The sequence below is a fragment of the Formica exsecta genome, unplaced genomic scaffold, assembly GCF_003651465.1.
Source record: "Formica exsecta isolate Colony F162 unplaced genomic scaffold, ASM365146v1 scaffold122, whole genome shotgun sequence".
Lineage (NCBI taxonomy): Eukaryota > Metazoa > Arthropoda > Insecta > Hymenoptera > Formicidae > Formica > Formica exsecta.
Window position 1 is genome coordinate 406,644 of NW_021848556.1, and position 17,028 is coordinate 423,671.

General features: G+C 33.9%; 4 protein-coding genes and 1 non-coding gene across 9 annotated transcripts in view; 3 read left to right on the forward strand and 2 right to left on the reverse strand.

The window, feature by feature from the left end:
- Nucleotides 1–8,508, forward strand: part of LOC115245092 (RNA-binding protein 33-like) — a 9,417-nt gene extending 909 nt beyond the window's left edge. For 2 of the 3 annotated variants that reach the window (XM_029823202.1, XM_029823209.1), the window contains exons 3-11: nt 2,311–2,894; nt 3,067–3,995; nt 4,083–4,246; nt 4,317–4,490; nt 4,576–4,887; nt 4,967–5,123; nt 5,199–5,326; nt 6,075–6,701; nt 7,765–8,508. In XM_029823202.1, coding sequence (XP_029679062.1) covers nt 2,311–2,894; nt 3,067–3,995; nt 4,083–4,246; nt 4,317–4,490; nt 4,576–4,887; nt 4,967–5,123; nt 5,199–5,326; nt 6,075–6,701; nt 7,765–7,941 — 3,252 coding nt within the window. In that variant the 3' untranslated portion in view covers nt 7,942–8,508. The other variant, XM_029823217.1, reaches the window with a different exon arrangement.
- Nucleotides 8,509–9,000: 492 nt separating this feature from the next.
- Nucleotides 9,001–9,107, reverse strand: LOC115245615. Its single transcript, XR_003885567.1, has one exon. It is a non-coding gene; the product is annotated as a U6 spliceosomal RNA (small nuclear RNA).
- An 89-nt stretch (nt 9,108–9,196) lies between these two features.
- Nucleotides 9,197–11,380, forward strand: LOC115245582 (probable tRNA N6-adenosine threonylcarbamoyltransferase, mitochondrial). Of its 2 annotated transcripts, none has more exons than XM_029823971.1 (5): nt 9,197–9,716; nt 9,975–10,224; nt 10,315–10,443; nt 10,644–11,000; nt 11,063–11,380. In XM_029823971.1, exons 1-5 carry the CDS (start codon nt 9,484–9,486, stop codon nt 11,360–11,362), a joined length of 1,269 nt encoding a protein of 422 aa, XP_029679831.1. In that variant the 5' UTR covers nt 9,197–9,483; the 3' UTR covers nt 11,363–11,380. The 2 variants fall into 2 exon arrangements, with proteins under 2 accessions (XP_029679831.1, XP_029679830.1); XM_029823970.1 differs by having other exon boundaries at nt 9,198–9,716; nt 9,975–10,233.
- A 13-nt stretch (nt 11,381–11,393) lies between these two features.
- Nucleotides 11,394–13,171, reverse strand: LOC115245583 (GTP-binding protein 10 homolog). Its single transcript, XM_029823972.1, has 4 exons — nt 12,942–13,171; nt 12,550–12,853; nt 12,247–12,465; nt 11,394–12,126 (listed from the first exon to the last, which is right to left on the reverse strand). The coding sequence occupies exons 1-4, from the start codon at nt 12,978–12,980 to the stop codon at nt 11,519–11,521; spliced, it is 1,170 nt and encodes a 389-aa protein (XP_029679832.1). The 5' UTR covers nt 12,981–13,171; the 3' UTR covers nt 11,394–11,518.
- A 957-nt stretch (nt 13,172–14,128) lies between these two features.
- LOC115245581 (solute carrier family 2, facilitated glucose transporter member 1-like) overlaps nt 14,129–17,028 on the forward strand; it is a 28,010-nt gene continuing 25,110 nt past the window's right edge. Inside the window, exons 1-2 of one of the 2 annotated variants that reach the window (XM_029823964.1) lie at nt 14,129–14,253; nt 15,846–16,034. In XM_029823964.1, coding sequence (XP_029679824.1) covers nt 15,846–16,034 — 189 coding nt within the window. In that variant the 5' untranslated portion in view covers nt 14,129–14,253. Of the gene's footprint in view, nt 14,254–14,473; nt 14,624–15,845; nt 16,035–17,028 lie in introns of those variants that run through there. The other variant, XM_029823965.1, reaches the window with a different exon arrangement.

Below are 17,028 nucleotides of genomic sequence, written 5' to 3' on the forward strand. Positions count from 1 at the left end.
AGGAATGCCAAAATAACGGTTAAAGGCGATGATATCTTCATTTCTTTTAAATGCTCTTGTTTAATATTTTCTATAAGGAATTCCAATAGACAAAGAAAAATTAGACTTTATATTGCTCAAAGTTTTTTAATTTCAGATAGCGAATAATATTTATAATGTATATATCTATATTATTATCTGTGTGTTAAAAAATGTTTAATATTTCTTGTGCATAAACTGAAAAAATTAGAACTGTATAATATTGGCGCAATGATGATTTTATTAGCAAACTGTTAAGAAAGTGTACTAGAAAGGCAAAGTACCTAAACTATGTATTTCTGAACTCTAGAGTTTCAAACATATGCGTGATGTATAATTGTTATATTAAGTACTAATGTTTATAGATATATTCATATACATATATATATAATATATGTTATATTGGCTAATTTTCTGGTTATAAGTTGTATGAATAAATATATTTACAACATAGGAAAGAGGTATTTTACACACGCAAAGTAATTTGTGATATTAAGACTGTTCACCAAGGTGCAGCAAGAACACTTTTGCTTAATTGCAAATGGTTATGAAAATTGTTACTGCAATATAAAAAATGTATGCTTGATATAAGCATTATGATTTTTGTTAATGGACAGTTGCAGAATTTTATACAGGTCGAAAAAAATACAGGTAGCTGTTGTAATTCACAAGTTCTGAGAGTAGACAAGAAAGTTATATAAGAAGTGGGAACACAAATATATAACATTAGCTGATTAGATTGGAAATTAATACAGACAAAAAGTTAAGGATATTACTGTAATTTATCTTATTTTATAATAACAACGTATTGTTTTTCTATATTCAACAGCTTGAGATATTGTCTTGGAATATTTTTCTCTAATGCAAATAATTTATATAGATAATTTTTTTTAGACAAGTATTGCTTAGAAGATACTTATTTGAGTGTCAGAATGCTACATGTATTTGTTTTACCTGCTGCGTAAATGCGATAACTTTTGTATAGTAAGATCCATCAAGTGAGATATCAATAATAAGTGAACGAAAAAAATCTGTAATGTGTTTATAAGTCCATTTAAATGGCGAATTGGTACTATATACACAATTTAATAATTTGCTAATTACCAATGTAGATCTTTATGATTATATCTTGCCTCGCTTATCGAAAATTATATAGAGAGAAAACTTTCTATCACAATGTAAATTCTTACATTAAGCCATTTTAAAATATGTGTTACGGGCTTTGTTATTTCAATTTTCAACAATATAGCGATTGTGAAAGGCTATACACATTCCGGTTCTTTTAATGTAAAATTGTACACCGCGATTTCTAGTATAAGTGTCCCCAAATCATCCAACAAACCAATGTATAAGAAATAATTCAGTTATATTGATATAATAAGATAAATTCTGATTTCATTATAGTTTGAATCTTTCCATTTAATGTAATTAATATATTATATATTAATGCTGTTTTAAAACTTATTGCAGATTTTCAAATTGAACATTATTGAACAAATATATATATTTTATTTATATTTGGTTATACAGTTTACATACACTAGACAGTATTATAACACGACTTTCAATATGAATGTGTTATATGAAACTCGTACGTGCTAAAATTTAAAAAATAAATATATCTGGCAAATTGTACTTGTGAAATTCTGTTGTATAACTGCATGTATATACTGAATTCTTTAGACTGAATTATATCGTACTACATCGATATTTGTAAGTTTTATCTTATACAAAACATAAGCAATGTTTTATTATACAAAATTTGTATGTCGAATATTATATGATTATATATTTATTACCGATTAATATTTTACCGATATAAATTACCGGTTGCTACATCGAAAAAGTATCATATTGCACATAGTCACATTTTTCCACCACTGTGTAGTCAGACTTGTCACAATCATCAGTCACATTTGTTTATAAGATCTTTCCGTTTTATTATTATTACCGTTAGAGATAAGAGCATGTTTCCTTAGTATGTTAATGGATGTAGTAGATTGGGTATAAAAGAAAGAAATCTTTGAAGAAGAAAATTCTCTTAAAACTTACGTTTATCGCGTGGGGATCAAATACGCATCAGAATCAGAAATCAGGACTCATATAATACCATATGTGAATGTACATATCGATAGTTTTCACAAACAGTTGGAGGAAGGAGGATATTCCACTTATGCGCACTTTAAATACACATTAGTTATGATATAATGAAACGTAGATTATAACTACATTATATGGATAAATATCTCGTATTTGCATTACAAATATCTGCCAATTTGATTCCCCGAGCAGCAGAATAGCTATAAGGGAGAAGAGGAAACAGATGATGTACTGGACTTAGGAGTCACGGACGCGCTCGACGACTTAGATGGCGAAGACGAGAATATAGAGTTTAGTAGAGGCAATACTGATAAACATAGCGATAACGATTTCTATAAAGATGGAGAACATCCGATACAGCCTACATCGTCGTATTATGAGCAAGACGAGGGTGCCGAGCAATACGCGAATGAACAGGCATCGCGTCAGTCCGGCAAAAATTTGGAGTCCAATAACGTTAATGTTTCTAATAATATTGGCAAGGGCGATCTGCGCGAGAAGCTCCAAAGAAACATGCAGAAGACTGTTTACATCGGCAACGGGCAAGGAATGGAGGACGACGACTGCGAGGAGGCGAAGGAGAGGCGTAACAGATTTCAAAACGAGCGTACGATGATTTCTCCAAAGATGAACAATGATATCCCGGAAACCTTAGAGAGTGTCGTCACGTCGGAACCATCCAGAGCGCCGTTCAGAGGAAGAGGACGAGGCCGTGGAGTAAGAGGAAGCAGAGGAGGACGATTTAACGTACAAAACACTGGAAACTTCAATCCGAGGTAACAATGTGATCTTAATAATAAATGATACAATTATATGGATAATAACGGTAATATTAATATAATAATCTTAATAATTGAATAAATAAAAATAAAACAATGTTATTTACATTATTTTTATTTGGATGTTTCAACTAGTAGATATACATTTTATGAAATATCTTATTTACAGGTTTGGTACGGCACGGCCCGCTAATTTTGATAATCAGCCGCCTGCTTGTAGACCGCCACTAATAGAGACCAGACCGCCGTGTCTCCTTGGCATACCAAGTAACGTACCAAATCAGCAGCAGATAATGTACCAACAACAAGCTAATCCACAACAGCCCTTTCAACAGTCCTTCGGCCCAAACGGTCCGTTGCAAGGGCCGCCAGCACAATTTGCGGAGAATAGGCCGCAATTCAGTCCCGGACAATTCCAGGGATCGATGGGGCCGCGTCCGATCAGCAGCCAGAGGCTGCCCGAGTACGGACTTAGGAGTCCCTTGGCGGGAGGATCCATGCAAGGACCGAGCTATAATTGTCCGCCCAACCAGCAGCCGCCGTATCATCCGCCAATGCAGCCGCCACCGTTTCCAAATCCGGGCGGCGTCATGCAAGAAAATCGACCGGGTGTACAGGGCAATCAAGGAGGACCCCTGTTACAAGGAAATCCGGGAGGAGGATCACTTCTCGGTAACCCAAACTGCCTGTTGTTACCTGGAAATCCACCCAATATGTTGCTACCCAGTGGAGGGAATCTGCCAGTGTCTATGGGCCAGGGATTCCCGCGCCAGCAGCAAGCGCTGCCAAGCGCCTCTCAAGGTCCGCCCATACAAAATCTGCCGCCGAACGTGCAGATGTCTAGTCAGCCGCCGCCCTTCGAGAACAGACTGCCGCCGCCACAGTTTCAAGAGCACCAGTTTGAAGGCCGGAACGCATACGATGCAAGAGTCGGTTTTCATCCTTCCGATCAAGTACCCAATAGCCAATTTAATAATACGATGCAACCGGTACCGCAACAGTCGGCGTCTAATATATCACACAGTGTGTCTTTACCTCCAGGGCACAAGATTCTAATCAATCCTCATTTTAGAGGCACCGTTCAACCCGCGAACGATAGTAAGTGTCTCTAACATTTATATCGAATGTACCTAAATAATTAATACTTATGCTAAAAAATTTTTCTCCTGTGATAATTGCGCACAGCTCGACTCGTTTGGGATTCTAATCAACAACAAGCCCAACCACAAGTTACTCACAGTGGACAGTTTTCACAACCGCCATCATCGTATCAAAATCAAGGACCTTATAATCAGGCCCAACAAGGTTCATCGCAATATCAACTAAACTATCAGCAGAATAAAAGTGATGTAAGTAATTGCATAATACATAAAAGCAAAAAGTGGATAAACTTGTAAATCATCACTATTCGCATCATAGGATCCATACGCATATTTTTCCGATGTGTGGCAAGAAAATAGACCACAGAAGCTTCAGAATAGCCCGAATAAGCATTATCCCTCGGATAACAATTATTCCCGAGAGAGCAGCTACAGTGATGGTAATAAATATAAATTGAATAGCCAATGGGAGCAAAAGGATAGCTATCAAGAGGTAAATGTTATGTGTAATTCGAAAGTGACGTTTATATTAGATTTTTTGTATCGCACGTTCAATCGTTTTATTTTCTTTATATTAGGATTATAGAGGATCTCACCAAAATTATCGAGAAAGAGATTTGCCGCTACGAGCAAGAAACGATCATACGCAGAGGAGCAGAACGCCATCAAATACGTATCGCGGCGACTCTTACGATCAAGTCCACAATCTGAAATTTTCTAGACCGGCGAACATTGCATCTCGTGGAGCGAATAGACCGCCGCAGAAGAGGCTATCTGAGTCTTCGGACAAAGGACCGCGGGAAGTAAGTCCAAAACGAAATAAGCCGTCTAATAGAAATCTTCAAGAGGTGCGAAGAGTGGATACAGCAAGTGAAACAGTCGCTGAAAAGGTTAGTTTCTCATTCTACAAAGAATTGGCTATGCCCAATCACGATAGAATCTAAATACATTACAAAGCTATGATTCCAGGAGGAAGATAATGATCCGGAGATGCAGGAATACCGTAAGAAAATGGAAGAGCAGAAACGTCTTCGGGAGAAGATATTACGTGAGAAGGAGAACAGACGTAAGATGGCTGCAATGGAGAAACAAAATGAAGATGTCAAGATCGATTCAAACGCTGCAGGTAAATTGATTTGTTGTACAAGCACACTGTTATATCTTTCTTATCGATTACAACGATATGATCAAAATATTTTAGTGACTGAAAGCACGCAGCAAGAAATAAAACCTGCGTCAGCATTAATGGGGATTGTAAAGGACGGTGTTAAAACTCGCCCTGGTGTTGCTAAAGGACGCGGTCGTCCTACCAATATACAGAACACAGAGGTACAACATTAAATGTATCACTATATTATATTCCTCAGTTGTGATTAAATTCTTGATGACAAGATGTATATACATTTCTGCATTTATAAAGAGAAACTTTATAACAAAATTTTATTCTGGCATTTGTATGATTCATTTATAAGTAACAGGGATATGATTCAGTGATAATATTTTTTAATGAAATTTATATAATACTTATTATGCACAAATAGTTACAAAATGTTATATAATTGTATGTAAATATACTTACATACATATAAAAATTGGGTATAGACCAGTATACTTAGACTGAACAAATTATTTTCTCTTCAGAATCAGCAGTTTTGTTGTACTGCATGTTTGTTAATTAGAAAATGTCATTTTTTATAAACATACATATACATTTTATCACTAATTATATAGATTTTTAAATGAGATATCACTTAATTACACGTACAATTTTTTTTTAAAGTTACTGTGTACATTTTTCTTATGTTCCAATAAAATATACTTTTTCAATAAATTTTGTTTTTTTTTCTCATTTTTCCTCCAGATTAAACATATCTTAACAGACTTTAAAAAATTCAAAATTTGCAAACTTTTTAATTAAAGCAAATTGTTTAGGAAAGACATGTATATTGTTAATATAGTTTAATCAGAGTTTGTGTTTTACACTATTATTGTTATTTTGGTGAAATAACTAATTTCCACAATAGTAGTTAAATCAATATACAATAATTTATCTAAAATAACGTACTTTTTGTTGTAGGCAGCAGACAGACCATCTAATATGCGAATTGTCAGAACGATACCAACTATACAAACTAACGATTTGTCAGATACAATCGGTTCGAAAGATAACAACTCCGGATACGCAACTAATCAAGCCGGCGATATTGTACAAATGAGACAAGTGATACAACAATCTGGCATGCGAAGAGTCGTGATACAAAAGCCTCTGTTAAATTCGCAAAAGATCATTGCTACCACGATACAAAAAACTGTCTCCAATCTGCAGAAGAATCAGGGATTACAACAGAAAGTAGTTCCGAACACACAAGTTATGCAAACGCAGAAAATCGTACAGAATCAGGTCAATGCATTACAAAAATCTGGAATTGTTGGACCGAAAACCACAAATATTGGCCAGAGAATGATAACACATAAAACACCTGGTACCCTACAGAAAACTGTAATCAACGATAGCGCCAATGTTCACGGCCAAAAAGTCATGAATACGCAACAAAATCCCCAGCGAATTGTATTGCAAAAGTCTGCAGTTCAAGCGAAAAAGTTACCCGAGATAAAGACGAACACAGTTAAATTAGAGAATTTGGCTGCAAGCACTTCTGAGGCCCAAATCAGACGTATGTGTCAAACCATCGGAACTATTGAGGTGACTATATTTACATGAGAATGTTTCACCATGAGAATGTTTCACACTTGTTTTTATCAATTATTATTGACACGCTTATTACATTTATTACACATGTTTTATGCATTTTCTTTACTTTTAAGTTTATGGAGAATGTTTAGATTTAGGATTATAGATTCCAAAGCATAGCTATTTACTTTCTGCATGTGCTTTATATAAATTCCTCTATAAGAAACACATTTTATTTGGACAAATATGCGCATAGAAGATAACAAACGTATTTCTTTATAGACAACTTATAATTACAAAGTATTATAGCAAAGTCTTAGAGGCTTGTGTTTGATATATTATGTCGATTATTCTTTAGCTATTAACTTAGATAGCTACAACGATTTCATTCCAAAGATATTATAATTAGAAATAAGCAGTATCTTAAAAAAAAAAACTTCTATGATAAACATTCCTTGCATACAAGTATATTATATACATAATCCTATTGTTTTACATTGAATTATTAGAACGACGATTTTATAATGTTGATTTGTTTTAGATACATTGCATGCATGTAATGTGATGACTATTATTTAATAGTTGACCAGATATGTTCATTACATACAAACTAGAGAATAATTAAAAAACAAATTTTTTTTATAATGTTACAGTATAATCACAGATTATTTGATAACTGATATATATTTATTTTTGGTTTATATAATTTTCCCAATATTATTTTTTTTTCTTCACAAGATGTAATTGAGTAACACACACACACACACATATTTTAAAAGTGTGATGAAATCTGTAAACTTTACATCGCAGTACGAGTTTGAGAGACAACTATTGTAATAAAACCAATCAAGAATTCTGCAATACTTGAAATTTTTAATGACTTCATGGCATTTCCTTATTTTGTTCCTCTCGAAAATGTATGCAGTATACAAACAAACATGTTAAAGAAACTCGTTAATTTTCTTTGAAAATTATTACATTTTTTATTGCTTATACATAGACACTCGCTTTTATGTTTATTTTAAATATACTTGACAATCTAATAACAGTATATTCTCTATTCTTCGTGTTATAGAGCATACGTATGGGCGAGGGTAATGCGACCATTGTGTTTAAGACACAATCTGCCGCCATGGTGTTTCACAAGAAATACCAGCGTAAAATGCTCGATCTATCGCTGATAACCGTTCGCCTTGTGCCGCAAAGCACTCTCGCCAATAAAGTGGTAACGGCGACCGCGAAGAAATCTTAGAGACGAATTTCGAAATACTATTAGCATATTTTTAGCGTTAATTCCATGTAAACCGCGACTCTCCTAGATGGTACTTTTCTCGTTTTAAGGTCCATCAGACCTGTTTGATAGAGATAAAAACATGTATCTATATATTTTATACACGTATATATTCCACAACACTACAGAAATTTGTAAAGTTTAGTGAAAATGTAGTGAAACTTCTACTGGATTGTCAGTAGAAAAATGATATGTAAACGGTAAGAGTTCTCGAAATTTTTCAACAAAGTACGAGACATAAATTATTATTTACAAGAACTCATCTATGTATATATAAGGAAAAATTGTATATTTCGTATAAAATAATGTATAATTATGTGCATATGAAATAAAGTAACATGCAACAATATGCAAATATAGAAGAAGAAAATGATTGTACGAAGTTTATTATAGTGATATAATATAGCGATAATACTTTCTTAAAGCGTTAGTGCTTTATGAGCGGAAATAAAATTTATTCTATTATAATCAGTTGTATCTAAAAAAATATCTCGCGAATCACAGTATAGAGAATAAATGTATATTTAAGTAAGTGAGGAAACACTCATTATACAAAAGATCCTATTATATATCGATAATATATGTAATCTAGATAATCGATGATAAACTTATAGAGTGCATAAACAATCATATTGCAATAAACTGCAGCTCATTTAGAATATCAGCTCTAATTATTATGTTTTTTTTTAAATTTATAACTTTATTTTTACAAGACATTTTCGTAAACTAGAAAAGTAACAAAGGTAAAAATGGGTATTATATGGAAAAAGAAATGAATGTTACTGATCGTATAAGCGTTATTATTATATAAGCATTCTTTAATCTCCTCTTCGTTTTTTTTAAAGGTTGCTATTAAAAAAATAAAGATTAACATATCTCATATTTATTGATATATTGAAACTATTGCAAACATAATTTATATTCAATGAGTAAAATTTAAATATCTCGATTGCCTGCTTTCAATTAAATATTAAATTAATAATTATTACTATTAATTAAAATTTAAACTAATTGGGAGCAAAAAATGTGGAACGCTTCACGATTTTGCGTGTCATCCTTGCGCAGGGGCCATGCTAATCTTCTCTGTATCGTTCCAATTTTAGTATATGTACTGCCGAAGCAAGTACAAACATACAGCTCGAAGAAATTCCTTATAAACTAAAGCATCTTTGCAAGTATACTTGCGAGAAACTAAAAATGACAATCAAATCGCCGTCTAGTGGTGAAACTATGTACTACATTAGAGAGATGCTGAATGATTTTTGTACATGGCGCGTTTGAATGAGAATTCGAATATATAGTATATTTTTGTTATATTATTAACAAGAATTAGTAAGAAAAATGTACAAAATAATTATAACGATGACGTATATTTGTGCGTTTTAATTTAATTAAGATATATACGCGATCGGAGTCCTACCTTTGATTAACCTATAACGTATTTAATGTTTTGTATTCATACTAATATCACCAGTGCTAATATTTTGTCATTTAACATATACAATGACCAAATGCGCGTACTTTTTGTCGCATAAATCATTAGAGTTCTGTCAACGTTTGAAATTTCTATGTACGAGTAATCGGACATTAAATGCGGTGCGAAAGTTTGCGGACGACAAGCCGGCTATTATTTTAGGGATCGAAACAAGCTGCGACGATACAGGATGCGGAATCGTGGACACTACAGGAAAAATATTGGGCGAGGTGATAAACTCGCAGCATCTTACTCATTTAAAGTAATTGCTATTATCGTATCTCGCGAGCAACGTATATTTGGAAGATTAACATGAGTTCGATACACGTATTTATTTCGCAGTTATAAATGAATTTAATCTATTGATTAAGACCGTATTTAGTTATTACATCAAATACAAATTCATTTCTGTGTATGTTTTATTAAAAAAAAAGTTAAAACTTTATCTAGATTATTTTTAAGATAATTTAAAAGTTGTTTAGCAATGCATTTTAAGTCTAATTGTATTCTTGTTTTTCAGACATGGTGGCATAATACCTACAATCGCCTACGATATGCACAGGCAACAGATTACTACAGTTTGCGAAGATGCGCTGAAATCAGCAAATTTAAGATTAAGAGATATAGATGCTATTGCAACCACAACTAAACCAGGTCTTCCTTTATCACTCGCTGTTGGAAATACCTTTGGTAAATATCTCTCTAGGATCGGTAACAAACCATATATACCAATTCATCATATGGAAGCTCATGCATTAACAACACGAATGGTGCGGAAAGTATGTTGAAAATATAATTGTATATAAAAAAAAAGCATATGTGCTGTACACAGTATGAATTATTCATATAATATTTTATAGGTAGATTTTCCTTTCCTTGTTTTGCTCGTATCAGGTGGCCATAGTTTACTAGCAATCGTTGAAAGCGTAGATAAATTTTATACACTAGGTACTACATTGGATAATGCACCTGGTGAAATTTTTGATAAGGTATATTTGCAAAAAGAAATTTATTACTTATATATATATATATATTATGTTATTATACATATTATATTTTTTCCATTTCAATTCTTTGATAAATTTGAGACTAATTTTGCTTCCAAAAGTTATATGACAAAAGTTTATAGAAGATTCTATATAACGCAAAAAAACAAAAAATCTCTAATGTAATTTAATAACGATTGTAGATTGCTCGCAGACTCAAGCTTGCAAATATACCAGAATTTTCACATATGAGTGGTGGTCAAGCCATAGAGAGTGCAGCGAGCAAAGCGACAGATCCGACTAAATTTATTTTTGAGCCTGTCATGACGAAAAAGAGAGATTGTCAATTTACTTTCGCGGGTACATTAAACAAAAGTTTGATATACATTAACAAACAAGAAAAAGAACATAATGTCGATGGCAGTACAGTGATCCCTGATGTGTATAATCTCTGTGCTGCGCTGCAAATATCTGCTGTAAAGCACATATGTCTCAGAACACAAAGGGCAATGGAATTTATTAATAATCTGAATTTGATACCGCAGGAGAAACGAACTTTGGTATGTTGGTAAGACTACTTGCATCAATTTCTGATTTGTTCTATATATTTATTTAAATGCAGGTAGTATCTGGTGGAGTGGCTTGCAATAATTTCTTAGCAGAAGCTTTAGAAATTGTTTGCTTGGAAAAAAGTTTTAAATTTGTTAGAACTCCTCCCCGATTGTGTAACGACAATGGCATAATGATCGCATGGAATGGCGCGGAGAGGTGGACGGCAAATGTAGGCGTTATCCGAGATAGGGACGAAATTGAAATGGTAACTGTTGAGAAAAAGGCACCACTCGGGGAAAGTTGGATCGAAAGAGTGCAGGATGCAAACATAAAATGTAAATTAGTAAAATTAAAGGGGCTTTTAGATTAAACACTAATTGATACTCAATTTCAATCTCTCATTTGAACCTCTGTATTTTCAATCAATTAACAATCGAGATCATGGCGCACTTTTGATGAGTCATTATTAACAATAGAGTCAGTTTAATTAATTTACAAAACATTTATTTTCTTATGTTATACAAATCTATACAACAGTCGATGTATGTTGTTCGCTTTGCCGCTTTATCCTATGTATCAGTTGAGAGTCCAAGGAATCACCATGCTGAGCGATGTTTTTCCGTTGTTCATATTTATCTAAGATATTTCGTATCCTCTCTTTAATTTCTTCTATCTGCTTTTTATTTTTCGAAATTAAAGACACGGATAAAATATCGTCGATATGTATAGTTTGCTCGGGCCGCATTTCCTCTGGACATGTAGCCACATAGTTAGATAAATTATACATTGCCGGCTTAACTTCTTTGAGGATACTATCAGCATTGTCAGTGTCCATTTTATTGATTATAATCATGGTTGGCATTTTTAATAGGTCTGGTTTGTAAAGTTCAATCTCTTTGTTTAGTAAGACCACAGTTTCCAAACAGGATCTACGTTTATATTTAGGCGACAATTGAAAACCTTGTATGTCTACGATGAACAGGAGCAGCTTTGTTCTTTCGATATGCTTCAAGAATTTGTGACCCATTCCGATATTCATATGCGCACCCTCGATCAGACCTGGTAAGTCCGCAACAGTGATTGTCCTCTCATCTTCATACTTCATGATCCCCAATCTGGGCCTTATAGTAGTAACTGCAAAATATACAATTGCAAAATCTGATCTGTCCCAAATATTAATAAGAGGGCAGGTTTCTTTAAGATAATGTAATGGCATTGAATAAATTAATAGGATTGTGTAGATTAAAATCTTACAGGGATAATTAGCAATTTTAGGTTTAGCTTTTGAAACCGCTGCCAAGAATGTGCTCTTGCCGGCATTGGGAAAGCCGACCAGTCCAACATCAGCGATTAGTTTCAAATCCAGTTTTATCATCTGAGATTCTCCCTTTAATCCGCAGTAACCTGTCTCCTCAGACCCACCCATTCCACCTTTTGCTACCAATAGTTTTGTGTCTTCTTTGTTTAACTCTCCTAAATTTTAAATTATGAAAAAAATGAAAAAATAAGCAATGAGTGTATACAAAACGAACATAATGCTTGAGAAATTATGCTTACCTAGCAATACTCCATTCTGATTATATATCGTAATGCCACGTGGGACTGAAATAACTTTGTCTTGACCAGGTGCACCTATAATTCCTTTGGCCTTACTGTCACTTCCCAAATCCGCTTTGATCCGTTTGCTCTTCAAGGTTTTGACAACGTTCTCCAGGGTAAGTCCATCTTTTGCAATCACGTACACGTTACCTCCTGCTCCTCCGATTCCACCATAGTGAGGTAAGCCAGCTCCTCCTGTGCCTCCCCTGACATGAAGATGTAGTGTGTCGATGAATGTTGAGCGTAGATATTTTCTGGGTAGCTGTAAAAACAAAATGTTTCTTTTGGAAATATGACTCTTCCTATTTAAATATACCGTTCAATAATTTAACAAAAGATATCCACTTTACCTTTTTGACACAACCTAAAATCTGTGTCAAAAATACCATTATAATAAGTGTTATGAGAGATACGTAATTCTCAAATTTATTATTATTTTTTTTTTATATTTTTGCACTTGTCTTTCGAATTATTTAATTTTCTTTATTCATCAATCATATAACATATCATTTTCCTGCAAGAGGTTAAGTCATTGTTGTGCACGCCATATTTAAACACGCTAATTTATCGGATGAGATTACCGATCGAAATTCATCGATATGTATGCAAGATGTAGCTTCTAGATGTCATATTGGTCTTCATTTCGGCCATTTTGTTTAATGCAACTTTGAAAGTGCAAACCGTTTTCTGTTCGTCTTCGGCAATATCCTTGCTTCGATATTCAGAGAAGAATACTTATTAAAGGTATAGTCAGACGCAAAGGATTTTTTCCCTGGCTGGTCCAAATTCTTCCTACGTTAGTGGACCTTATTAAAGATATTGCTATTTTTATTTAACTTTTGAATAATTCATTCCAACAAAAATATGATTTCTTCTCTCTGTCTTTCATTCTTTCCTTGCAGTAGAATGTTTGTTTTTATGTATTTTTATTGTTATTTAATATTATTCATTTGTTTTAATATTTTTAAGTTTGTTTTCTGTATTTATAAGGTTCATATAATTCCCATAATGATAAAATCGGTGATATTAAACAACGTGATGCTAAAATAAACGCGAAGAAAGTCACCGCTCATATATCGCGGCGTAAATATTTTATTGACGCAATCATGATATCTATATAAATTGCAATATTGTTTATCTATATCAAAACAGAGACGCAGCCTTCTTTTTAGAAATATTACAGTATCGAAAAAAAATTGTATACAAATATAATTGTATATAAATAAAAATAAATAAAAAATTGTATATAAATAAAATTGTAATATAAATCCGAGAAGCCAATTCGCGAGAAAGATATTATAAAATAATAAATATGAAAATGACGAGAGGGCAAATTAAAAAAAAATTTCTTCAATACATATACACGTAATATAAGTATTAAAAGTTATTTTCTTTATGTAAGTCACACATAGTATGCGTCGTTGCCTAGTTTAGTTAGCTAAAGTTAACTGAAGTGTTTAACTCTTTGACTTCTTTTACTCTTTGCTTCTAGAAAAATATATACACGCCCTTTCTTGACCGACAAAATGAGCCGCAGTTTACGGGTCGTAGCAGTTCTCCAGGAGCCGATCGGATCCGCGATGTATATCCTGGGGTCAAGTGATACCAATTACGAGAAGGATTTTGCGGCGGATCAATTGGCGGAGTCGCCAAGGAGGCGGGGTAAGAGTGACCATCTCTCTCTCATCTCGACGGAGGCTCGTCTAAACGGCAAAGATGCACGTATACGCCAAGCGTTAAAATTAAATCTAGCCAGAGGCCGTCGACTACGACGTCCACGACGGCGACGTCGCGGCGAGTCGGCGCGTCCTCTAGCTCAGTCTCAAGAGCACACCCCGGCTGCACGGATGCGTCCCGATTGCCAATCGATCTAGCATCCCCCGTCGCGACTCTTTCTCTTTTTCTCTCTTTTTCTTGCGAAGCATCACCGAATCCCGGTAGTCTCCATTGATCGTCCGAAGATTCCTCGCGAGACGTCGGATTCGCGTGTACTCGAATTTCTTGACCACCTTTACCTGACATCTTCGCCGAGGTAATCTTTCGTCAAGATCCAAGTTTATGATTATCTCTCAAACAGAATCTAAGGATTATCGCTTGTATGATACAGTACAATTTCGTCATTATTTATTTAATTATGTTTACTTTAATCGTAGAGCTTCGCTTTTCTCATTACTTAACGATATTGTCTTTCATCGTTGAAATTACCTCATATAGCACGGATATTCATAATGAATATTCAGGTCTAAAGTCATATGTAGGATTAACTAGACGCTGTGTAGAATTTAAACGCCAATATCATTGTTTGCCGTCCATAACTAGATCCGGTCGAGAGAGAATTCGACTACGTAATCACCGAAAAACGCGTAGTGTAAATTTTTCAATGTTCTCTCGTATAAGTTTAGATTTTATGAGATTTTACCGTGTATCTTGTGTTTAATTATTGTGACTCCATTTATACGAATCAGACTCACGTTAGAGATAAAAAATGCCTTTTTTTTTAATAAAAAATGCGATTACGCGTACGAATGTGATAGCAATATTTTGAAATCGCAAAATCGATCTGGCGAAGCAATCGTCTGATCGTTCCTGAATGGTTGTGGCATCAGAAGAGGAACACGCGGGTGCGAGAAGTCTGTGTCATCGGGTTACTAGCCTTGATCACCTGCCAAATACTTGACAGGGAAAGCGTACCGTTGTCGTTGCTACTCGTGCTAATTTTACATACGACGCAGAAAATTACGAAAATTGACAGTAATGGAACGGAGGATCCTCGTGACAATATCATCACCAGTTTGTTGTTTTTAAAGTATTTTTAATCGCGCAAATTTACTTATCGAAAAATATAATAGCGGTCGCATATGCAGACTTTTAGAAATATATTCATATACAGATGTGTGCTTTTAATTTTTTTATAAATTCTTTCTTTTTTTCATACATACACGGAAAAAAAATAACAATTTGAATTTAGTAAAGAATTTTTTTTATATATAAGATACATATAAAAAATAAAATATATGTGTAAAATACATATAAAATATATGTATAAAATACATATAAAAAATAAAATATATATACATTCGCTTATATATATTTTATATATAAAAAAATTCTCTCTGTTTAATTCAATTTTTTGTTTTTATCTTCTTTTTTCTGAAAAAAAAGAAAAGAGAGAGTTCAAATTTATAAAAAAATATATATGAGCAATCTTTATGAATTATATGATCTTTTTTCTGATGTATTGGTATTTTTTACAGATGCAAGGAGAAGACGATGATTTTGGTGAGGGCTACACCGCGGAATCGCATCCGCTGAGGCCGACGCATCTCATGGTTCCGCTCGGTGGACGTTCTGATTCTCGTGCACCCAGTATCAGTAGCAGCGTCAGTGACCTCGATGTTCCGATATACAGCAGAGAGACCACTATACCGCTCTCAGCGAGAAAGGTAAGCTCTCATCGCGATACATTCATTGAATGGGCGGAAAGTCCGTTGCTTTGCGTGAGATTAAATATACGTTCCTCGCGCTCCGTAATCAAACATTATGCAAATTAAATGAATGTAAAAAAATTGCGGAATCCGTCACGATAAAACATCGCTATGATGCGATTTCAATTTTTTATAAGTGAAGATATCATTACTCAAAGTACAACGTACGTAGTATTTGCGGTATTCCCTTTCAATAGTTTGTGTGTTTCAATCCTTATTAAGATTCAGTTTTACTTATTTATAGCAGAGAAATAACGTGCACACATTACAAAGTAATAGCATTTTATGACATATGTATGAATACATATATTGTAAAATATTTCCTTGTTTTCTGAAAAACAAGAATTTTCAGATAATGTTCTAAAAATAGTTGAAGTAAGAACTGCTTAAGCTTAATGATAGAAATTCGGGAACATTATTTAATCAGAAAATACATGCTTATTATATCAAAATATGTCATAGAAAGACTTGTACACTTTTAGGCGCCAGATGATATACATACATATTTTGCACAGAGCGCCGAACCGAGAATTGAAAATGGATGTATATATATCGAAAAATGCGTTAGCGGGCAAAACATCCTATTTTTAAGGCGATGTCGAAATCGTGGTTATTCAAGATCAGGTAGGCGGATATCTCACGCGCGCACATTTCGCGGACGCTACAAGTGCGATAGAAGATCCGCGTGTTGGTTTAATTTTATTTACTAAATTTCTCGTGTTCACGAGACACGTGTAATACATTATACGCAAGTATAGCACGCGTTTATAGCACACTACTTTAACGTGTGTAATCTATTAGAATTTCGATGATATTCCTCTCTTGCATCAATATTGTCTGTGATTTTAAAAACTTGTCATTTCTCTGTCTCATTATTGATTGTCCCTGCGCGCAATTTATCGCGACTTTTATTGTAGATTATCAGAGAGACATTCTATGTCTATTCATTTTT

Bases quoted from the DNA above. Each gene is read 5' to 3' on its own strand.
- LOC115245582 (XM_029823970.1), top strand. From the start codon at position 9,484: ATGACCAAATGCGCGTACTTTTTGTCGCATAAATCATTAGAGTTCTGT. The intron at 10,234-10,314 runs GTATGTTGAAAA...AATATTTTATAG, and splicing joins CAACACGAATGGTGCGGAAA to GTAGATTTTCCTTTCCTTGT. The intron at 10,444-10,643 runs GTATATTTGCAA...TAACGATTGTAG, and splicing joins CTGGTGAAATTTTTGATAAG to ATTGCTCGCAGACTCAAGCT.
- LOC115245583 (XM_029823972.1), bottom strand. From the start codon at position 12,980: ATGGTATTTTTGACACAGATTTTAGGTTGTGTCAAAAAG. The intron at 12,466-12,549 runs GTAAGCATAATT...TTTAAAATTTAG, and splicing joins TCAGAATGGAGTATTGCTAG to GAGAGTTAAACAAAGAAGAC. The intron at 12,127-12,246 runs GTAAGATTTTAA...TATATTTTGCAG, and splicing joins TAAAATTGCTAATTATCCCT to TTACTACTATAAGGCCCAGA.